At 42.4% G+C, this 23618-nt stretch overlaps 2 protein-coding genes across 6 annotated transcripts in view; one reads left to right on the top strand and one right to left on the bottom strand.

Moving 5' to 3' along the window:
• The first annotated feature begins 80 nt into the window (after positions 1-80).
• znf276 (zinc finger protein 276) lies at positions 81-8426 on the top strand. Its single transcript, XM_085778314.1, has 12 exons — positions 81-223; positions 681-982; positions 2071-2386; positions 2488-2531; positions 2643-3032; positions 4252-4333; positions 4676-4759; positions 4881-5000; positions 5594-5669; positions 5998-6115; positions 6244-6343; positions 6880-8426. Exons 2-12 carry the CDS (start codon positions 751-753, stop codon positions 7148-7150), a joined length of 1833 nt encoding a protein of 610 aa, XP_085634440.1. The 5' UTR covers positions 81-223; positions 681-750; the 3' UTR covers positions 7151-8426.
• The window catches only part of fanca (FA complementation group A), a 27354-nt gene continuing 12155 nt past the window's right edge, over positions 8420-23618 (bottom strand). For 3 of the 5 annotated variants that reach the window (XM_085778308.1, XM_085778311.1, XM_085778310.1), the window contains exons 12-42: positions 23106-23247; positions 22842-22975; positions 22535-22645; positions 22252-22347; positions 22050-22112; positions 21052-21140; positions 20807-20867; positions 20642-20691; positions 20395-20465; positions 19896-19994; positions 19317-19450; positions 19158-19228; positions 18943-19042; positions 18288-18475; positions 18038-18134; positions 16023-16226; positions 15730-15803; positions 15511-15639; positions 14614-14692; positions 14309-14487; positions 13572-13677; positions 13412-13471; positions 13210-13314; positions 12367-12482; positions 12007-12166; positions 10870-10932; positions 10140-10233; positions 9928-10003; positions 9318-9483; positions 8853-8951; positions 8420-8724 (exon numbers count right to left, since the gene is read on the bottom strand). In XM_085778308.1, the coding sequence (XP_085634434.1) occupies positions 8626-8724; positions 8853-8951; positions 9318-9483; positions 9928-10003; positions 10140-10233; positions 10870-10932; positions 12007-12166; positions 12367-12482; positions 13210-13314; positions 13412-13471; positions 13572-13677; positions 14309-14487; positions 14614-14692; positions 15511-15639; positions 15730-15803; positions 16023-16226; positions 18038-18134; positions 18288-18475; positions 18943-19042; positions 19158-19228; positions 19317-19450; positions 19896-19994; positions 20395-20465; positions 20642-20691; positions 20807-20867; positions 21052-21140; positions 22050-22112; positions 22252-22347; positions 22535-22645; positions 22842-22975; positions 23106-23247 (3315 nt within the window). In that variant the 3' untranslated portion in view covers positions 8420-8625. The remainder of the gene's footprint in view (positions 8725-8852; positions 8952-9317; positions 9484-9927; positions 10004-10139; positions 10234-10869; positions 10933-12006; positions 12167-12366; positions 12483-13209; positions 13315-13411; positions 13472-13571; positions 13678-14308; positions 14488-14613; positions 14693-15510; positions 15640-15729; positions 15804-16022; positions 16227-18037; positions 18135-18287; positions 18476-18942; positions 19043-19157; positions 19229-19316; positions 19451-19895; positions 19995-20394; positions 20466-20641; positions 20692-20806; positions 20868-21051; positions 21141-22049; positions 22113-22251; positions 22348-22534; positions 22646-22841; positions 22976-23105; positions 23248-23618) is intronic. The other 2 variants (XM_085778313.1, XM_085778312.1) reach the window with 2 other exon arrangements.

Raw genomic sequence — 23618 nt, 5'->3', positions numbered from 1 at the left:
GTCGAGTTTATAGTCGCAAACAATGAAACTGTCTCCGGGGTTGGACGGTGGGTGGCGCTGTGCCGCGTCTCCTCAGTGTGTTCCTCCAGTTGTACTTCCGGGCTGTAATGTTTACAGCTGGTAGCATCGTTGATAGCACAGGACGGGCTCCACGCTGATGAAAACCTCCTACTGTGTAAATACAACATGCACGGCACCTGCTAGGAGTTACACGCAGTCCACGGTAGGACACGGCGCGAGACCGTGGGACGGTGATCTGCATGTTTGGCACGAGCCAGCAGACGGTGCAGGCTCAGTCAGGCTAATCATGCTAAGCTAACTGGTGGAAATAAACACTTAATATAGACAGACACATTGTCATATAAACGCTGTTATCTTCTAGACGCTTCTCTTGTGTTGTGGATCGTTTTCAGTTGTTCTCTCTTTGCAGTGTCGTGTGATGACAGGAAACAGCTTATTGTTGTTCCCCTGATAACAAATAAACTCAGAAGCAATGTATGAATATTTCAAATGGAAACGCAATGATTTGTTTGAACAGTTAGTGAGCTCATTCAAACCCAGATACGTGAACATATTTTTAACGGTATCGCTGGCGAAATGTGGATAGTAATTTTAATTTTTGATCCAGGTAAACCTCTTAAACTAATTGGGACTTGCTTTACTTTCCAAAATCTTCACAGTGGCCCAGGCAGCAGGTCTGGTCTCCATCATCAGAATCATCTGCTGACAGTCCAAGTATTAAATAAAACCATGAAGAAGAAGAGCAGGCGTCTGAGGACCGGCAGGACACAGGGGACGGTGGGTGTCCCCGAGGAGAAGAGGACACCCGGGAACAGGGGGAGACCTCGGAAGACCGTCCCCGCCACCACAGACGAGTTTTACCTTGGAAAAGCAGCAACAGACAAGACTGTTAACTTGGACTTCAGTGTAACAGCTGCTGACGACGCACAGAAACATCCGGAGGGCAAGGCTAGGTCTTCAGGTGAGTCCTGAGTCCTGACCCCGGTGTGTTGTGGTGGCTCCTACATATGAATGCAGCATCAGTCAGTGTTTACTTGAGAAGAGTTTCAGTTTTAATAACTACGTGTCTGTGGTCTTGTTATTTTCTTCCGTCACCAAGATTTTCTGAGTGCAGAACATTGGATCAGATGATGTCAGAGTTGTAGATTGCCTGCTTTATGACAAAGTTTAATTTGCAGATTTTTAATGTGGTTTTGTCCAATGTCCTTTTAATTTAAAGCCGGGTTGGCAGGATTTGTTTTGGGTATCTTTGACCAATCAAATCTATTCTGGTCTGGGGGTTCTGGTTGGTTGAAGCATGGGTGCAGATCCCGGGGAGGGCTTCATGTTTTGATATTCATCCATATCAATTAATCATGCATAAAGTTCCATACACTGGGAGAAAAGGAAGATGGTGAGAAGAATTGGGGATCTGGGAGGGTCAGAGGGAGGTGAAAGATAAGAATGTGAGTATTTAAACATTACATGTCCGAGACCTTTTAAATTATAATTTACTAATATAACAGCAGTGATACGTGCTGTTGGCTGTTTAGGACAAATAAACAAGAAAGGTAAGAAAAATAAATGATTCCCTGTGCAGTACTTTTTGAATGATATGCCGAGACTCTGCGGAGTTGTGATTTATGGCGGCATGGTATGAGTTGCGTATGGGCAAAAAAAAAAAAAAAAATCACTTTTGTGTCCCCCCCAATCCTGGCATCGGATCTGCACCCCTGGGTTGAAGGGCCGGCCCTACTAACAAATCGGGAGGACAGAGTAATCAACCAATCAGGAACCCCCTGACCAGAATAGATTTGATTGGTCAAAGATACTGGGAGCTGTAGGCTTTTCAGGCTGCTACATACAGAGACTTATAGAGAAACACTGTGATGGCTCCAAACATACAGACCTTTCCTTACTGATAGCTGAATGGGAAAACACAATTTTCTTAAAAAAAAGTTTTAATATTTAGTTTTTAACACAAATCCTGCCTACCCCAGCTTTAAATAAAGAAATGAAATGGTCTAACATTGGGTACATTCAGTTCACCTCAGTGTCTTTGCTCCACAGGCAGACTATCCACTGCTATCTGCCGGCTCTGCCACGGAAAGTTCTCCCCACGCAGCTTGCGACATGCCTTCAACAGGTGGTCCCACGATCCCATCGACATAGTAGACGATGAGTCGGACGCCGCGGCCCAGTCCCCCCTTTTATTCCACACAGATTTCCAACGACTGGTAGGAGTCCAATTGAATCGTGACCCGCGTTTATCAGAGTTTATCTGTAAGAAATGCCATGCCAAGTTCTACAAGTGCCACAGCATCCTGATCAGGTTTCTGCAAAGAGTCAACCTCCCACCAGTTGGCAAGGAGAACCTCAAAAGCCGGTGCGTCCAAGTGAAAAAAAATCTATCTTAGTGTTATTTTAGGAAGTGCGTGTTCAAGCAGATGATCTACAAATATAAGCAACTGTTTGTTTGTTTTTCAGGAGGAATAAGTGTCCAGAGTCATCCATAACTCAAGGTTCAATAAGTAAATAAAGCTCCTTTTTCTTAAGTTCTGCATACAGCCATTACACAAAATACAAGTGACATTTCTTGTGACTGCACAACCCTGTTGACACATTCTGCTGTTTTCTTTCAGCGCCACCGTCCTTTACCTCAGACCCTAAGTGCCTGCACAGCCTGGTGTCCTGGGCTCACCAGCACGGAGAGGGCTGCCGCTCCTGCCCCGACCTGAAGGAGGTGCTGAAGGGCCAATGCTGGGGCTCCGTTCAAGCGGTGTGGGGCTGCGTTGATGGTCACAGGTACATCATGGATGCTCAGTGCACCACGGCTACTAATCCAGGTTACACAATGAACTTCAGCAGCGGCAATGGTGATGGAGTGATGTCTGAGGAGGAGGAGATGGAGCGGGAGGAGGAGGAGGAAGAGGAGGGTGAGCAGCCCAGTGGGAATGGAAGTATGAGTCAACCAGCAGCCATGGCTCAGACTCAGAGCTCAGCACTGGCTGACTGGGCCAGCAGCACTGAAGGTGAGACTGTTTACAGGAGTCAGCTGACCCAATAGGATCAAGATCAAGATACCTTTATTATCATACTGGTAAAACAATACAACAAAATTTTGTTTAGCAACATTTCATAGCAGCGTGTTTGTGTTTGTTGCTAAGTGCATTTAATTGACCTTAAAACAGTCAGGATAAATAAATAGTCCTTAAGATGTAGTTTAACTTTACAATGAAATAGATGAACAGTTCATCGTCTTAATAGTTGCCAGTTAATTTTCTGTCAGTGGGTTAGTTATCAACCAGTTTTCACTGTATCTGTTTACTTTACCAGTAGACGATGAAAAATGCTGTGTTTATCCCCATACAGTGCTGCATGAAAGCTTGTGAACCCCTTGAGTTGTTTAGATTTTATCTGTTTTTTTTAACCATGATTTTCTTATTTTATCATTGCCAGTTTTTATGTATGAGATGCCAGGTTTATGTTTGTCAATTCCATATACTTGTTTTGAGGGAACTGTGTGTTTAGCCAGCAGAGTACGTAAAACATGGAGTCAGATTATGTGGAAGCTGCATTGGTAAAGTCAAGTAGGTAATAGACTCAGGTGAAACACATGTGGGTGGTCAAGTAATTAAGTAAGTAGACCAATCAAATGAGACATCCTTAGGAAAGGTTTTGTAAACTGTGAAGACAAATCATTTCCAAACGGAGGGCACTCGGCATCACTGCAACTCTGTCCAGGAGTGGACTTCCATCAAAACGTTCACCAAGAAGCACCAGAAGAATAATAAATCAGGTAAAGGCCGACCCACACATCACCTCCAAACAGATGCAGGCTTCTCTGACAGCATCTGGGATAAATGTACACGCGTCAAGCGAAAAATGAATAGACATGTCATTCATGGGAGAGTTGCTAGAAGGAAGCCTCTGCTCTCAAGAAAGAACAAAGTTTCCTGTTCAAACTTTGCCAGAGATCCATGTTGGGACCAATACAAGAGACCTTTTTGAAATCCATTCTCTGGGCAGATGAGTCTAAAATTTAATTATTTGGACGCGATCACAGGCACCATGTTTGGACAGTTCACAAACTTTCAAGCAGCACTGTATATGAACACAGCCAGTGAGACAGATGTGCCAAACCCCTGTCAGTCTCCTGCAGATACAGATGTTGAACTCATCTGTTTGTGGGTTTGTGTTGTGTCTGTGTGACTTGGAGACTCACCTGTTGCTGTGGATTTTCTCAACTAGATTTTGCCGGTCACGAGGAGGCTCTGTCTCCTGCTCTGGCCCAGCTGGAGGACAGGACAGCTGACAGCGATGTGTCTGACAGGTGGGTCACACAGCTCATCTTTTTCATGTGATTGTGTCTCTGCATGTGTCCCTGGCTCAGGGACACAACTCAGTTGGATCTGTCCCATCCTTCGCCCTTTCAAATCTCCACTAAAAATATTTTCTCCTCATTATGAGAGTTTGAGCCAGGATCAGTTGTCTCCTTGCTCTTTGCTCTTCCCACTTCATTGTCTGTTGATGTTTTTAATTCTGTTTTGCTGTTTTTTTAATGTGTTCTTTGCATACATGTGAATAGATTTCTAGGAGAAAACCTTCAAAGGTCCTGTTTCTGCACTTTCTCAGTTTTTTAAAGTAGATTAATTAAGACTGTGTGTGTCTCCAGGGTCATCTCGGAGTATGAGTTTGAGGAGAGTAGAAAAGGAGAGCTATTAGACGACGAGTTGTTCGAGCCATACTCGGACAAAAGGTGTGTACCAATACTGTCAACCAAAGAACAAAGAGCAGAGATGTCCTCACGATGGGTGCTCACAACTGTAAAAAAGAACAGTGTATGTACTTATTTCAGTTCTCTCCCACCTCTCTCTCAGATCTCGCAGGGTGAATGTCCCCAACAAGAGAAGACAAAGTCCAAAGGCCCCAAAGGAGCCCAAAGTCAAAAAGAAACCTGGACCTAAACCTGGCTGGAAGAACAAGTTCAAACCTAAAGGGTGTGTAACTAAGCACATCATAAACACACAGTTACAATTTTATATTTAAAGGGACAACGAGGAGTTTTGGAAAAGCAAAGCGTTTTCACACTACATTTATGAGCCTCCGCGCACCGTGAAATTTTTTGACCGGCGCAAAACAGACTCATGTTTTCATTCATCAAGAATTAAAGTCAGAGGTACAAAGACGATCAGATACCGTCGTAGTTCCGACCATAAACGGCGATTCGGCGGCATTATTCTCATGACTCGCCACAAAACCGAAAGTAAGGAAACGCTGGTTGGCTCGCCCAGCGTTTCCACCACCACTAATAATAACAAAATAATGACAGAGACAAAACGATATATTTATCGAAAATGGGCCCATTAACAAGTGTGGGTAACGTAGATTCATCCACATTAATATGAGACTTTTTTATTGTTGCGGAATTTTTCGTTCTGCCGCTGGAGAAACTCCTCGTTGTCCCTTTAAATATGCAATATACTTTATTTGTAAGCAACAGATTTAGTTTTTCAAACTGTTAATTTTACTTTCGTCACTGGTTGAAGTTGTATGCTGCATTAACAAACTACTGTTGTGTTTTCATTTAAAGAGAGGAGCTGCCCAACATCTACAAGTGTCCGTATCAGGGTTGCACTGCTGTCTACAGAGCTCCTGATGGTCTGAAGGTCAGAATTCAGCCTGACACCAGGTCACTTTCAAATAAGACATAAAGAAGAAGCAGAGAACCTTTACTGTCATTGATTGTACATCCTGAAATACAAAACAACAATTTTGAGAGCTATTCTGGTCAGTGCCAAACTGTTTAAGTTAAATGATGAATGAAAGCTTTAAAGAAAAAAAAGACACGCACAGAAATCTTTAGTAACTCTATGAGTCATTTGTCCTCAGGTCTGTGAAGCAAAGTTTCACACATTTTGGCCTGTTAAATTGTTGGTATTTGACACCTGCAGCCGTCAGCTGCTTGATCATCCAGTTTTCTCTCCGGATTTTTAGAAGCACATCAAAGAGCACCATGAGGAGGTGAGAGAGCGACCCTGCCCCCATCCCGGCTGCAACAAGGTCTTCATGATCGACCGCTACCTGCAGCGGCACGTCAAGCTCATCCACACAGGTCAGGTCAACACAGATTGGAGTTGAGATGAGCTGAGCTTAGTTCAGTAGTTTTTAGACAAGAGTTTTTATCAGCAGAGTATTAGACATGTTTTCTTGGATTTTATTGTGTCCTTTCCTTTCTTCCAGAGGAGAGGAACTACATTTGTGACCAGTGTGGTCAGACCTTCAAACAGAGGAAACACCTCTCGGTTCACCAGATGAGGCATTCAGGGGCCAAGCCACTGCAGTGAGTACGGTCATCTAAACCAGGCAATAAAATGAACTTGCCGTTTTAATTTATTCAGACCATGTTTTTGGACACTTGCCACAAATTTTAGTGGTGCACCTCCACAAATCTGATCCCCAAACTCCAAAAACACTGAATTCTACATTTGCTTTAAAGGGGAACTATGCAAGTCGGGCACATTTTCGCCTTTTCGATAGCTTTTTTTCTCTACGGAGCTCCCCCTACAGTTTCAGAGTGCATATTTTCACTGTCGTAACAAGTCATTTAACCATCACAATTACTCTGAAGCTGTTTAATTAAGGTAACAATCTTGCATAGTTCCTCTTTAATGCATCAGTGTTTTATGTTAAACCTTCCATGAATCTTTCAAACTCATCAGGGGTTTTCTCTGAGTCTTTACAAAACTTCACCAGAGCTACACCAGACTTGATAAGCTTTGTTCCCACTAAACTAAACTGTGTGTACGAAGTCAGTGGAGTGATCCAGGTGACTTTTACACATTCTCATTCTCATCATCATTGTTTTCCCTCCTGCAGGTGTGAGGTATGTGGCTTCCAGTGTCGCCAACGAGCGTCACTAAAATATCACATGACCAAACACAAGGCTGAGGCCGACCTGGAGTTTGCGTGTGTGATATGTGGGAAGCGTTTTGAGAAGCCTCACAACCTCAATGTCCACATGTCCATGGTCCACCCACTGACTCAAATGGACGGTCAGAGAGGCAGCAGCCAGCAGCAGCAGCAGTTCTCTGACCTACACACCATCACACTGACCGGGGAGGTGGTTCAGCAAGACCAGGACAGATGACGACAGGGAGTCCAGGTCCAGCTCTGCTGCAGGGGTATATAAGCTGTGGGACAGAAACCAGTTCTGGAAACCTGTGTGCTGTTGTTTCCATTTCTATACATTCACTTCATGAACTGGGATGGTGCCCGAAACAGAAGCTTCCTTTCAGTGGATAACAGTTGCCATCCAGCCACTTCCTGCTCAGCTCTGACTCATTCCTAAATGAATTTATTTCCTTGTCAGGACAGTTTCCAAACAAAGGAAACCACATGTGCAGGTATTAGCTTGTTTTGGGTCAGTCTGTAACACTCACAGACGCTGCCGTGCCACCTGATCCTGAGAGAGGAGTCGAGAATCTTTTTAAAAACAACCACTGGCATAACTGTAAGTCATAAACTTATTCACAGCTAGATATAATATCTACTAACAGATTTTTTTAAATACAAAGTTGTAATCCTTCAGATTTTTGCTCTGTCTGGTGACACCTGTTGTTACCATGAAAACATGGTAATACTACACCCAGACATCCAACAGAAGAAGAGCAGGTTCATCTGTTTATAGAGAAGCCGAACAAACGTTTAATGAAGAACAGCAAAGTGTGTCAACAGCGGCAATGAGGACTGTGAACAGTACAGTTTACTGTCACTGCTTTAACATGAAACTTTACTGGTGGGAAACGCTGAGTTTGCTTAACGTGGTGCGTTTCATTAGGCTGACATCAATAAAACCAAGTTAGAAACGGTTACATTAGATGATAAGCTGCTGATCACTTCCTATGTTTGCACACAGGCAGGTTTAGGAATGGTGAACGGTGAACAGGCAACAATTACAGGTTGTAAATACAGTCCATTGAATGGCTCTTGCTGAAAATCTTAAGGATTACAATATTTTTGAAGAAACAACCACTTCTGGTGCCTCTGATACAGACCTGATGGAAATATTCATTTACACTGCCTATGAACTATGTAGAGCTTTTTATTCCAGTCACGAATTAACAACTGTGTGACCTAAATAGATGCAGTTTTAATTCCTATTATGTAATGTCCATGTTACCTAAATACATGTAAAATGTGCTGTGTCACATCTTCACAGTGCACATAGTTGTGCAAAATGATTTCCAAGAACTTAAGGTTCAGTTTTCTTAGGTCACTGTTCTTTGTTAAGTTATTCCAGCGTTCAGTACGTTCAAGAGTTTATTCCTGTATTGTAACAACGAAAAGGGCTTCAGATGTACATGTGTAAAGTCGTGTGTGCATTATGTACAAAGAGACATAAATAAAATGTAGAAGGTTTTTTTTACAAAGCTGAGTATGAACAGGCTTTACAATGAAATGCTTTTCGGTAAAATATCACAAAGGAGCTGGTTCCTGTTGGATTACATCACAAGGGAACCACTGAACAGAACCTGGTGTGGAGTCAGTTACCACGACAACTGTTGAGAAGTAAGCAGGGGTCTTTAGCCACCAGTTTCTTAGCCTGTGGCGGTTTTCAGCTGTTCAGAAGAAGTCTATCTCTGGGCTCAGGCTCTGAGGGTGGAGGTGCACAGACAGCGCTGCAGCCACCTCCGGGTCCAGGTCTGCACACTGGGACTCCAGCTGGACCAGCAGAGAGACCAGACAGGAGGGGGTGATGAGGACAAGATACAGGGGTGAATAGAGAGGAGTCAGTCGTGGAAGTGGAAGACCAGATTGGTTAACGGCACATGTTGAGGTGTGTTGGTTACCTGTCTGAGTTGGCTGGAGGACAGAGCGGCAGCAGACGTTTGCGAGATGCTTCTCAGGAGAAGCTGCTTGGCCTGGCTCAGGATCTGGGAAGGCTCCGGCTGACAACACAATTCATGCATTTAGATTTTTCTTTTTTTAATTTAGTTTTTATTGACATTCTGCAACAAATATTACATGTACATCCATTTCAAATATTAGTCACAAAGTATCAGCATGAATGTCCTTTTTCTAGTAATAAAAGAACATAAAAAACTAAACTAAAACATGAACATTTAGGGAGTGAGGTATGGTTACTGCTACATATACAGCATATTATCTCAGGTTAAGCAATCTATCCATTTCTTCCAACGTAAAACAAACAAGTCCTTCTTGTAGTTCAAATCTGCAGTCATGCATTTAGATTTCAGAGCAAATGTCACATGTTTGACTGCAGCTGAACATGAACAGAGAGAAAGAGAAAACACCCGAGGCTCAGTCACCTGCTCTTCGGAGGGTCTGGTGGTTGGTGTCGGTGTGTGTCCTTCCAGGAACAGCTGCAGTAGACGGATGTAGCAGAAGACGGCGGTGTGAAGGAACCCCGGACAACGCACAGCTCTTTGCAGCAGCTCATCATTCTGCTGGAGCAGCAGGCTAAACACACACACACACACACACCAGCAATTTATAGGTTTCACAAAGTATAACAGCAACAAGTATATGAAGTTGAACTTGCAAAAAAAGATCTTTGCACTAGCTACATTGTTAGCCAAAGCTTGTCTGTTGGTTGACGGTTGATTTAGGCATTTCACAGAGGTCAGGATCTCAGAATAATACAACCCTGTTTCCAATGAATTTTTTGATTTTCAACATTTCATATTTCGTCTTTATGCTATTTTTCAATGAAATGCAAATCCTCAAATTCAGTTCTTATTTATATTTTACACCAGGTCCCATTTTTTGGGGGAAACAGGGTTGTATAGAGAGACACCCAGTCGTGAGCAGCAGTTGGTAGTGACAGGTCTGGGTCAGCAGTTACCATGTGAACAGAAGATTTACAATAAATCTAAAGGTAACATGATGTTATTGACAACCCACCTGTAGAAAGTCCAAGGCATCAGTCGAGTAAACTCTGCTGATGTCACCATGGTAACTGACTCATAAACCCCTTGTTCTAGATGTGGAGAGAGGATGCAGCACATCAAATATAGATATTAAACTTCACAATAATGTCACATTAACATTAGTTTTAATCAGACACATGTGATGTTCCTGTGCAGTGAACAGATGTGTGAAGATGTTCACTGTACCCTTTGGGTGGAAGATGAGCAGCCAATCAGCAGAGTCCGCCAGCACAGATAGAAGGTCTGTGCATGAACTCCTGGCTCTTTGGATGCTTTTCTCCTGCAGAGACACACAAAGAAAACACACAAGTTTGTCTCCTCAGCTGTGGAAGAAACAACAATCAACACGTTGAGCAGTTTTGTTTCCTATTGTTTTAGTGTTTTGCTGGAAGCTTAACCTTTGCAAACATGATGAGGTCTGAGATGAGGGAGAGTGGACTGTAAATGACTGTGTAAAACCTTTGTATTATCTATCAGTTCAATGTTTCTGAAAACATATAAACCTCAGAAATATCCACAAGAAGTGTGTGTGTGTGTGTGTGTGTGTGTGTGTGTGTGTGTGTGTGTGTGTGTGTGTGTGTGTGTGTAACTGCACTTACTGTTGAGTTTGTTACATGTCCGGTGAGAGTTTCTATTTGGTTGTGTTGAAGTTCTAAGTTTTTATTGCTGCATATTTTTACATGAGTGGATATATTTTTTATATTTTGTCTTTCAGTGTACCACACTGACTTTACATGAAATTTGCTAAACAAATAAAATTGCCTTTGTGTGACTGAGCACAAAATCTAACTCTGATCCTTCCTATTGCTGTGTGCTCGGTCTCTGAAACTTTATACAAATCCACATATCTAGCCCACACCTGCACCTGAACACAACCTGCTGGAGGTTACTGAACAGGGATGTACATGTCAGTTACCTGGGGACACAGGAGCGCTGACAGGTAGTCGTTCACACACAGGAAAAGCAGGAAGACCAGAACCTGGAAGACACGAGACAGAGTGATCAGCTGGTGTGTCTGTTCTGTGCAGGACTGAAAATATCATGACTCCACCTGATTTTGACCTAAAAATCTTGAACCGGACATGAGGTCAACACAAATACAGGTAGATTTGGACCAACATGTATGTGAGTAAGGGCGTATTCACACCAGGCTCGTTTGGTCCGCTTGAAACGGACTTTTCCTCTGGTGCGGACTTTTTGGGGAGGTGTGAATACAAACCAGCGGACTCTGGTGCGGATCAAACAAGTGGACCGAAACCACCTCTGCAGCTGGGACTCGGTTCACTTGTTTGATCCGCACCAGAGTCCCAAACGAACCCTGGCTAACCCTATTTGCGTACGGTGTGAATGCAAACCGAACCTTTCCCGAACCAAATGCAAAATCCAAGCGCCTTTTTGGATTCAACAGGCTTCCGTTGTTGTCAGAAAATGTGGAAATGATCAACAATGAGCCATGGGTCAACATGGAGCACAGATAGACATGCTGCCTCCTGGATATCTGGTCAGAGGAAAACATTTATCAGATGCTGGAGAGGACGCATCCGTCGCCGTTAGGGATGCACATTCTTAATATTTTTTAAACTGATAACAGAAAGTCGTTATCCGATTAATAACCGCTCACAGAAATAAATGTGACTAGGCTTATGCCGATCGGCAACGCGGCATCCTGAGAGAATGATTATGTTTTTTGTTTGTTTGTTTTTTGCTGTGCCATCCTTTTTTTCTTTCTTTTTTTAGCGCACCATCCTTCAGACGCACATGACGTGCAGACGTCTGTGTGTTTGTTGTCTGACCATCCTTCACGGGGACTGCTGCATAACGGCCACATAGCCTCCAAATGATGAATAAGCACAGGACAGGTGCAACTGGAAAAAGGCAGCAAGAAACGCATTCATGACCTCCATTGTGTACTTTTCCTGGAAGATCCCACTGATAATTTTTATCCAATGATTGAGCGACTGTGGGACACACGTGCTTTTGTTTAGTCTGCACCAAAGCAAGTGAACTATCGGACTTTCCTGGTGTGAATACGCCCTAAGCTCCTAACTCTCACCTGCTGATGCTGGGTGCCCCCATCTGGTCGCAGCATGTTCAGGGCTGCACTGAAGCCCTGCTTGTTCCCCCCATGACCTCGCCACGCACAGTGCAGGCTGGAGGCCAACAGCAGGGCTGGAGCTTGAGGAGCTGGCAACAGCGACCGGCCATTTACTAAACTGATCCCCAGAGAGAATATAAGTCAACTCAATGTGAAACAACTCCCACACAAACCATCACCACAAGACAAACTGACAGTTACAGAGGCAAGATGGACCAGGACAGAGAGTGAAATATTTCAGCAGAGATGTGGACTGAGGTGGATCAGACGCAGCATCTTCAAGTATCTACAGCCAAGAGACAGGGGACAGAGTTTTACCTGTGAGCCCAGTGCTGAGAGTCAGCAAGGAGCTGCAGCTGCTCTGGTAGAGGCTCTCCATCACACACACCACTCCACAGTGATGACAACACTGGAGACAGACGCTCCCACCAGTGCTGCACACACACAATCATCACGAAAGGCACAAAACAAAGAAACGTGTGAGGTTGGTATTAGTGTATTAAGTGATGTGAGATTTCAAATTAAGGCACTAAATAAATCCTGATAACTTCATTTTTATTAAAGCTTAGGGTTTTTTTTCTGTTACATCTGTATCACCAATTTATTTTATTTTCATAACTGAACCATAAAGATTTACATTTATAAAACCTCTGAGAAAGGGCTAACATTACATCAGACTTTTATTTTCTAGTTCTGCAATGAAAACAGTAGAAATCACACTTCACTGCAGATTTTATAGGATCCATAAAAAACAGCAGCTTCCCCAGTGGGGCAGTGACAGAATCACTTATTTCAATGGACTAAAACCTTTAGAATAGCAGTTTTCTTATTCCCCAAGAATAAGAAAAGTACACTGCCATACTAAACGCCAATGCAAGGTCAACCATTTAGAAATAGCAGTAGTTCAGAATGTGAAACACTTTAGGGTGGATTTTTCCAGTAGCTATTAAAGGATATTTGACTTGTCTCGACTTATCAGTTCAATGCCAGTGTCTCAGTACGAAACAACAAGCAGGGCTCCCAACACTGAAACTGATGTCATTCCTTTTATAAATTCTCTGTAACACTAAGTTCAAAATATTTTTGTTTGCATTTAGACAACTCGAAGTGCTCTTGCACAGGTTAATTAAGTATAGCTGTTGTGTGGAGAACAGAAAATACCATTGTTGAGGTCAGGAGCAGGGGACACTGGAAACTGATCTGAGACCAGGCCATGTTCACTTCTGTCCTGGGATCTCTGCAACACCTACTGGCACATAACACGCCCTGGAGAAGAAACACAGTCAGCTGACATACTCTTTAAAAATGATAGAGCTAATCACAGATTGAATAGAACAATAGATTTTAGTTAAGTAGCTCTCACTTTCAGGAAGTGCGCTGTCACGTGGCAGGGCAGCAGGCCGGCTGGAGAACACACCATCCTCTGATGAAAGCCAGTAAGAGCATTTGTCACACACAGTCACTTGACTTCTCCAAACAGCTGTTCATGGCTGAGAGAGAAGTGTCTCGATTCCACCGCTCACCTGGTGCTGGTTGACGTGTTGGATCAGTGCGTTACAGTCCAGAGTCGTCCTCCCTCCTTCAGCCTTCACTTTAACCAACAGCATGGCAGGGAGAGCCAGCAGCACTCTGTGACACACAGGAAGTTTCAGTGACTCTGTGTGTGTGGCAAATTGGCCCATTGCCATAATCCCTATAGTCATAGCAGTAGGTTCGTTACCTTTGTTTGTCGGTGCAAGTTATTTTTAGAACGGCGGAGCAGAGCCGTGAGCTGCTCAGAGCTACGCTACGGAGGCTCATGGGATTTCTTGGTTTCCCTCATCAAACTCATCAAATACACAGTCCAACAACTCCAAAACGTTCTGGTGGACAAGTTGTGACCTGCACATTCACCACGCTATGAGATAATAACGGAACGTTGTTACAAAACAGCTGATGCGTGTTCCCGTCAGGGAGCGTTTTTTGGCAAGCAGTCCCTTTTAACCAACAGAGTGATTTTTGGGAAGTGAGGACATTTTGGCCAGCCCCCATTTTTCTGGAGGCTGTTTAGGCTGTTTGAGGGTTAAGACTTTAGGTTATAATTAGGTTCAAGTTAGGTTAAGAGTGATGGTTAAGGTTAGGCATTTGTTTTGGATGGTTAAGGTTAGGGTTAGGGGCTAGGGAATACATTATGTCAATGAGTGTCCTCACAAAGACAGCATTACAAGGATGTGTGTGTGTGTGTGTGTGTGTGTGTGTGTGTGTGTGTGTGTGTGTGTACCTGTTCCATGTCTTGACTGTGTGTTGCAGGCTGAGCTGGGCGCTGACACTGGCTGAAGCTGAGCTCGTTGTGGAGGAGGAGCATCTCCCAGACATAAACTCAAACAGGAAGTCACACACATCAGCTCTGCTGCTCCGGCCTCCACACAGGTCCGTCACCTCCATTTCAAAGATGAGCTCCTGCGCACACAATGAACTACAACTATCTGTCGACACCCCAAGCACTTTCCTCGAGTGCTGCTCAATATGAATATACAGTGTCTGAGTCACAAAGAAACATCACATAAACAGTTTTTTAACACACACCTGTAGCCTGGACAGGATGTCTGGTAGACAGGTCCCTGTAGCTGACGCTCTGTGATCCAACTTCCTCAGGTTCTGGTCACTGTCAACATTTAAAAACATAGAGGAGATACATTTAATAATCTACATTTGTAATGTACACTTTACCTAGAAAAGTCTGTTGTATCTACATACATACAAGTACTCAAAATGTGCCTAAAGATCACATCTTAGGCCCTAATTTCTTGGCGCAACTCAGGGTGGCGCAGCGAAGCGAGCCCTGACGCAGCTGGCGAAGTGGTATTATCGTCCAGTGCAACAAGGTGCGCAGCGGATTCGGTAAATTGGCAGACTGCTGTGCGCTGAGATGGGAGTGGTCGCGCAGCACCTGGTTCACGAAAGTAGAGCCCCTTGTAGTAACATCCAACCAGCTATGATGTAGTATGTTGTTTGGATAAGGATTAAATAAAGAAAAAAGAGACATTACAGTTTACAATTTTGTACCAATATTTGATGGGCCGGATTAAAAAGCTTAATGGGCCATATATGGCCGTAGTTTTCCCATCCATGCCTGTCTTAGACATATACACATATACTTATATAAAATAGACAGAGAATTGAAAAAATATATATCTTTTTTTTATCTTTTAATGCAAGACTGACAGAAGTTGAGAGCAATATCTGGTTCAGTGTCTCACCGATGCTTCGACTCATGGACAAAGGCACTGACTCTGAAGTGCACTGTGACTTCAACAGATTTCATACCTAATGTGTAAAAGCATTACACTACATGCTTCCTGCTATGCTATTGAAAATATTTCACACACATCTATTATAATTTGAAGTCTTTTGGAAGTTTCTATTTGTCTATTGACAGACTACATTTAATGTGCAAGTACATATATGAAGATGTGCCCCCACCTGAGTTGCTGGTCCATGATGGCACTGAGGAGATGAGAACAGAGGCTGTTGATGTGTCCTCCACAGCCTCCCTGGTCCTCAGGGAGAGACCAGTACAACTCCAAGCAGGCCCACTGCTGGTACTCCTGACTACACACACGCACACAATCACCCAGTTATTATGTGTATTGATTTCATTTCTATTGTATGTCTAAAGGCAGAGTGTGTGTCCTGCCTTACCGTTCTGGGTCGGACAGAGCGTCTTCACTTCTCTGTACTCTGAGCTCATTAACCAGCCATTCAGAGAACGATAGCTTGACAAATACAACAAAGGATGATAATTACTTTCTGCCAATAAGATCAAGCCATCAATCAGTTTCATTGACCACACAAACTGCAGCTACTGATTGCTCTGAGTGTCATGCACCTGTTCCCTGAGCATATTGGATTGTCCAGTCATCAATAATGTGACTGAACCGTGGCTCCATTCAAAGTGGAAAAGCACACGACCAAATCACTGAGCTCCACCTCACCTGATACTGTGGTGTGTGTTGTAGCTGCTGGAAGCCAGTGTGCCTCCACAGACACCAGGCCGTCTTCCTCCAGGTGCTGTTGCTGTCCGTGGCGCTGGTCCACAGGCCAGGCTGGTTCTCCTCCTGGTTCTCCTCCACAGGCCCGTCAGCAGACATAGGAGTCCTTCTGGTCTCATGCAACAGTCTTGGGATGAGGTACAGAAGCTAAACACAGACACACAGTTACACAAATATTATAATATCATAATAAAAGACATGACAAGACTGGTAGTGGAGAGGTGGAGCTACTCTGTCCTCACTATGCGACAGTTACACCTTCTCAAATTCTTCATTGCAGGCGCACAAATCATGTTTGACAAATCACAAATTAATCACAAATAATGTGAATTCATAGACAAAATGTGCATGAGTAAATCAAAATGTGAACTCATGCAATGAGAATTGAACATCTGTAAAATAATTTGTGACAATATTTTCTCTTTTAGCATAAGTCAGTCAGCACAACGGCTCAAATCATCCACTCTGAGTCTCATATGAAGTCCAAAGCTCTTGGAATCTGTTTCCTCTGTGACCTAAAATGTACTCTTACACATGAGTGAATAAATTCCTCTATCATGAGTCATCGATTTGTATTTTCATTGTAGCAGGTAAAAGTGATACCTTGTGTTTCACTGTTTATTTCACACCAGACCACAGCAACCAAACAGAACAAACTACAGACACCAATATACCAATACAACAACAGCACAGTTAGAAAACAACAACACCTGATGTGAAAAGGGGATGGACGAAGCATAGCTTTTAAATTTCCATCCCCCACATAAAGACACCATCGAGACATACAGTACATAACAACAAAAAAAAAAACAAGCGAGCAAACAAACAAACAAAAAGCATTGAAGTAGGAGCATTGCAAGCTCCCTCAACAGTCCTACATTTGTCCTATATTATTTATGTATTTATTTAATCAATTTAATTTAATTTAATTTAACCACCACCGTCTTCCCTACTGTACACATCAAACATCTGCTGTTTAAACTTTCTTTTAAACTCGCTCAGGCTTTTACTATTTCTAATGTTTTCAGCCAAACTATTCCACATAATTACTCCACAAACTGAGACACACATAGATTTAAGGGTTGTTCTTGTGAGCTGCTGTGCCAGTTTATGTTTACCCCGGAGGTCATATCTCTTGGCACTTTCCCTTTCACAGAAGAGTCCTTGTATAGTATCAGGTAATTGATTATGTTTGGCCATATAGGCAATTTGTACAGTTTTTAGTTTAATCAGGTCCAGGAATGTCAATACTGCTGCCCTCAAGAACAAGTCATTTGTATGATCATTGTACTTTACATTACAAACATTACGAATAGCTCTTTTCTGTAGAATAATCAATGGGTGCAAATTAGTGTTGTATGTATTGCCCCAGACCTCCACACAGTAGTTCAGATAAGGAAAAACAAAAGCATAATATAGTGAAAGTAAAGACTTATGATTTAGTATATACTTAACTCTTCGGATGACACCCACACTCCTTGCAACTTTAGAACGAACATGTTTTATCTGAGGTTTCCAGCACATTTTTTCATGAATGATCACTCCAAGAAATGTAGTTTCTTCTACTTTTTCAATTATTACATTATCAATTTTAATTTGAACTGGGACATCAGTGTTGTGTTTACCAAATAACATAATCTTTGTTTTTTTCAAATTTAGAAATAGTTTGTTCAAAGTGAACCAATTTTTCAGCTTGTTAATTTCATGTGTAGTCGTTTCCAGGAGTTGCTCTAAGTTTTCACCGGAGCAAATAATGTTGGTGTCATCAGCAAAGAGTATCCATTTCATCACATTTGATATCAAACAAATATCATTAATGTACAGTATAAATAAGATGGGGCCTAATACCGACCCTTGAGGAACACCACAAATGATATCTCTACAGGTTGAAACATGATTATCTATTTGGACAAATTGCTGTCTCTCATTCAGATAGCTTCTCAGCATACATATCATACCTTCTTATACAGGCTGCTGGGAATGTAGTCCTGTCGCTGATGCTGAGGTAGTGAGTCTCCTCTGCAGAGCCCGTAACTCACAGCCGCCACACACAGTCTAGACAGGACAAAGAAGACTTTGAGTCCCACTTCCACCCAGGCCAAGACAGCAGTATCACATGATAATCAAAACATTCAAATTGTCATCAGTGGGTCTAAAATGAAGTACCATGCATCAATATTCTCATCAGCCTGTAAAAACAAAACTCACCTGACACAGGAGAGCATGTGAGCGTGCGTGCTGCAGTCCAGCGCTGAGCTCAGGGCCTCTCCAACAGGTACTGGTCTGGACACAATAGGCGGGACCAGCTGAACCAGATGGCTGTGGGACATAGAGGCGTTGAGGTGGACCACAAAAGCTGCCAGGCCGAGTATGTGTGCGGCACTCAGAGATGACACCTTTGGACAGAAAAAGACGTTTGTGAAACTGATGAGTGAATATACTGATTTCAGTGATGTGGAGGAATAAGGGCTCATGGCAAAATGTAAAACTAAGATACCAGGCATTTACAGTTACTACTTAATATACATTTACTCAAACATAAGTTTTCCCATTTTTTGTTATGCATTTCTACCATATCTTGATTTGTTGCAATATTTAGTGTATTTAGTAGTATTTAGTATTTAGTTGTTTTTTTTTACTTTTCTGTCCTGTTTTGGTCCTGCTTTATGAAGTTGTCAGGTTTGTTCTGTCCTTTGTTTTCTGTTTGTCTGTTTTTGGCCAGTGTATTGTAAGTTTACAAATTGTGTATGCCATTGCCTGTTTCCATTAAATAAATAATAATAATAAAAAAGAAAAAAAGATACCAGACATAAAGTTAAAGATAAAGACATGTATGTAAATAAGGATTGATTGGTTGGTGTACCTGGTTATGGAACAGGTCCCAGATTCTGTGAATGAGGCTGGAGAGCAGCTGTGTGTTACCAAGCAGCACAGTGACAAACCTGGATGCCCACAGGCTTTGTCTGGAGAGACAAAAACATCTTTGTAAATACCAATCCACAAACACCAGTGTGATTTATTTTCTAATTCCTGAATCTTATATTATTGGTTGACTTCCACTACATTTGTCACACTCACTTATTAGGAGGGTTTGCTCGAGAGGCGTCTAACAGGCACTGACAGAAGTTTCTCAGGATCATGTTGATGACCTGAGAACATAATGGGAGTTATTCATTGTAAGATACATTTACATACTGGTGATATAATAAGAAGACATTGTATTTCATCAGTGCATACGTTGACATGGAGCTCGGGGGACGGAGGAGGGTCTATGTGAAGTTTGATGACGTTTTTTTCAGTGAGCTCATCACGATGGCCAGGAAAGATGACACTCAGCGTGTGTGAGATCCTGGACAGCTGGGCCAACACATCTGGACATACACATGACAACATGTGTGGAAAAGTGGGATTCAAAGAGACCAAACTCAGCATTAGTCAGCTGGTGATGTGTACATGACAGTTTGGTGAAGAAACTCAACATCTACACTGTAGATACAATGTGCTTTATCTAAGAATCCCACACAGTCTTCTAGAAAAAAAATACACACCTCCAAAAATAGTGTTTGTGCTGTACATATTTAGCAGAAGGCCTGTGAATATTCTCATTTGTCCAGGTCATCGTTATCCCCAAAGAAATTTAAATCAAAAGCAACTGGACTTGGTTATTTGTCTAAGAAGACCAGTCCTAGCCTGGTCAGATGCTTACATGAACTGATGAAGCCTCTTGGATGAGAGGTGAAACATCTTTTTAGACAAATAACCAAGTCCAGTTACTTTTGATTTAAATTTCTTTGGGGATATTTAGCAGAAACCTACCTCCATCATCTCCATCAACCACCAGCTCTGTGAACGCCTGCAGCTGGACCTTCAGGACCTCCACAGGGTCGTCACTGGTGTCCAGAGACACAACTCTCTCTGAGGACACAACACAGTGTAAATGTAGTCGTCTCGTTTTCCAACATCAGGTCTGTCTTTGTCATGATGTGGGTGGTTTTCAGTTACACACATGTTCATTTTAGCGAGTTTGGAGTCACAACAAAAGCTACAAGAGAAATAATTTATTTTCTATCCCTTAATTGTTTTTTTATTCTCTTCTATGCAGCTATTACTATAACTACTATGTGCAAAAATTGTTTGTTCTTATATTTCCACTTTTCCACCAAACCTATTTCTCTTTGTATTTCTGGACTTTTCTTTCTCGTTCTTCTACATTATTATTATTATTATTATTATTATTATTATTATTATTATTATTATTATTAGGCACTCCTATGACTCTGAACATGAATAAACAAGAGTTCTAGAGGATACCTACTTTCCTGCTGTCTCTGTCTCTGGCAGGACTCCACATAAGATGAATACTGGGCAGCAGGGATCTTGTCTGCTCTGAAGACAGAAAATGAATTTAAAATAAATTTTCTAGAATTTATATAAATGAAGAAACACTGAGAGATTATAAACTAACAGGATCAATTTATAACGACTCACATGTGTTAACACTGACCAAGACAGAACTAGAGAGGAGTACTGTAACAATGCACATGTCATAATAACTCACTCACTTTTTCAAAGCTTCTATAAAACTCATCTGAGCATCAGGTTTCACAGGAAGCTAATTGAAAGAAAAGTTTCATTTAATTATAGATTTGTGACAACATAACATTTTTATTAGTCATCTATTGAATATAGATATGAATATATATGAATATAAAGATGAAGGTGCTCACCACTCTGGGTGTCAGCAGGGCAGGAAGGAATCGCGTCAGGAAATACGGCCTTCGGAAAATACTGCAAGAGGAAACGGGTGTCAATAACATCAACATGTCTCTGTCCTTCGATTCTTGTTCAGATGTAAATCCTTTTAATGGATGATAAAAAAGCAACTGTAAAATCTGCTAAACAACATTAGAAAGGACCCTCATATACCATTGTGCATATATGCTCCTGGTGAGCTGATTATGTAGCTGCATACCTGGCCTCCATGACTGTGGCAGAGATTCTTCCTGTGCTCTCAAACAGAGAAACTGCCTTTTCAACATCCTGGACAGCCTGACACTGAGGCTGCAGACACACACATGTTAGACTGTTAGTAACCACCTTTCAGCAACAACTCACCCAGGAAGTAGAAGGGCAGAAAGACAAATCTTATGACACTTGTTCATCAAATATACAAACAATACAAACAATAACATGATTCATTCATTTGACCTGCAAGCTCTGGTCCCACAGGTTCAGTCCTACCACACACATTTGGTGCCAGCAGTAATGAGGTGTTTCTCATTAGAGCAAGACTAAACTGAAAATGATGACTGACCATTTGAGCTACACAGGAAACCACAGGGCACTAATGTGTTTGAGAATTTGCAGTTGTGTTGCATGTAGTTTTGAAAATCATTGTTGAGACAATGTTCTTGTTACAGATTTTTTTTTTATAACAGATTGTTATAGACAAGACACAAAACTCATGAAGAGCATATAAGCGCCAGAATTTAACAACGAAAATACATGTATATTTAAAGGGATAGTTCAACATTTTGGCAAATTGGCCCATTGCCATAATCCCTATAGTCATAGCAGTAGGTTCATTACCTTTAATTGTTGGTGCAAGCTATTTTTAGAATGGCGGAGCAGAGCTGTGAGCTGCTCAGAGCTACGCTACGGAGGCTCATGGGATTTCTTGGTTTCCCTCATCAAACTCATCAAATACACAATCCAACAACTCCACAACGCTCTGGTGGACAAGTTGTGACCTGCACATTCACCACGGCAAGCTGTCTCTGCATTTGCCTCTAAAACAACTCTGTCTGGTAACGTTCTGTTATTATCTCATAGCGTGGTGAATGTGCAGGACACAGCTTGTCCACCAGAGCGTTTTGGAGTTGTTGGATTGTAATCATGACTATTCAGTCTGCAGACTACGTGGGTGCAGCTCCCTGACTACGTCCTGATCGATGTGTGCCACACTGTTACCTGCACTGGTGCTCCACCCGCTGCAGAGACATCCTCATATAAACCCATGTCCTCCACTGACTCCTGCACAACACACAAAAACACAAATAAACATACACACATACCATTGTGGAGAAACAGTGTTGCTGTTACATAGTTTCAATATGAATCACTCTATGTGTGCAGTCCTACTGTATTGATTCATTTCTACCCTTGCTCCTACCTTGAGGTCAGCCAGCCTGGTCTTGGCCAGGGAGGTGTACTCCATCAGGAGGCTGCGGTGTTTCACTGGTACATACGGAGGGTGGAGGACGTGAACCTATGACATCACACTGACAGTGAGGTTTTCAAAACCAAAACTGAGTCATCAGAGCAGGCTGCACTCTAAATATACTCATAGTTGTTTATTATACCTTTCTTTGATTGAACCTGGTGTGAAATCCAACAATAGAAAGATAATGTACCAAGAATTTATTAGGACAAGATGAAAACTTGCAAAAGGTCACCTTGAGGTACTGGGGGGGCTCAAAAGGAACCAGGTCAGAGAGGAACTTTAAGAGGAACACCAGAGATTTCTTGCTTGTGGCATGGTAGCTGCTGCCACCGCCAAAGGACATCTAGGAAGTCAGAGCAGGACATTTCAGCAACACAAACTGCAACTTTCTCAACAAGCAGCAGTGTCTGTTTGATTCCACCAGGTGTCACCAAAGTTACATATGTTCAGATCCAACACCTGAATATCAGTGCAACACTGGCCATACAGTATAATCGTCTTTGTTTCTAACACAGCTGTTGTAAAAACTGAGATGAAACCTTGAACCAGTCGCTGTAGGAGGAGAAGATGTTGGTTCCCTCCAGCGCAGCCTGTCGAGCCAACAAAAAGGCAGTTATCATGTTCTCCAAGTCGTAGCTTTCGAACGCAGAAGTCAGCAGTCTGGACAGGAGCTCTGACGGAGACACAAACAGGCAGACCAGACACAATGAGCGATTTACTGAGCACACAAAGTATTGAAAAGTTTGAAATTTGAATCCAAGAATACAGGTATCATCAAAGACCAGCCGCTCCCTTGCATTTACCTTTGAGGCTGGACTGGGCGCAGGGGTTGTAAACCAGCAGAGTGGACAGGAAGCACAGGACATGTTTCCAATTGACCTCATGGGTTTCCAAAACCTGCTGCAGGTGACGCAGCAGCTGCTCAACACTGAAGATCACAGCCAGCTTTTATAGAAACACAGCAACAACACAGATGAGTAAGTGTTAGTACAACAGACCCTGGCTGCACATCTGAAGACACATAAAGCACTTGCTGGGCTTTTTAGACGTGTGAAATCAAACAGAAAAGTGCTACTCTGAAGAAACCAGAAGAATACACAAGACATCAGCTGACTGATGGATTGTCATACAACTGTATAAATAAGATCAGGATCAGCACTGTCGATACTTCTTCTGGCCTGAGGGCCGATCATCTGAAGCATTAGTCATTCGACTGCTGTTTTGTCGGTTAAAGCAGTGATGAGAATGACTGTATGAGTCTGCAGAGGAGTGAGACTTGTTAGTGTTAAGATGATGTCTAATTTCAATCTATTACA

Source organism: Trachurus japonicus, chromosome 6 (genome assembly GCF_045865225.1).
Source record: "Trachurus japonicus isolate A0001 chromosome 6, Traja_1.0".
Lineage (NCBI taxonomy): Eukaryota > Metazoa > Chordata > Actinopteri > Carangiformes > Carangidae > Trachurus > Trachurus japonicus.
The sequence above is the reverse complement of the archived record's forward strand: the minus strand, read 5'-3'. Positions and strand labels throughout refer to the sequence as shown.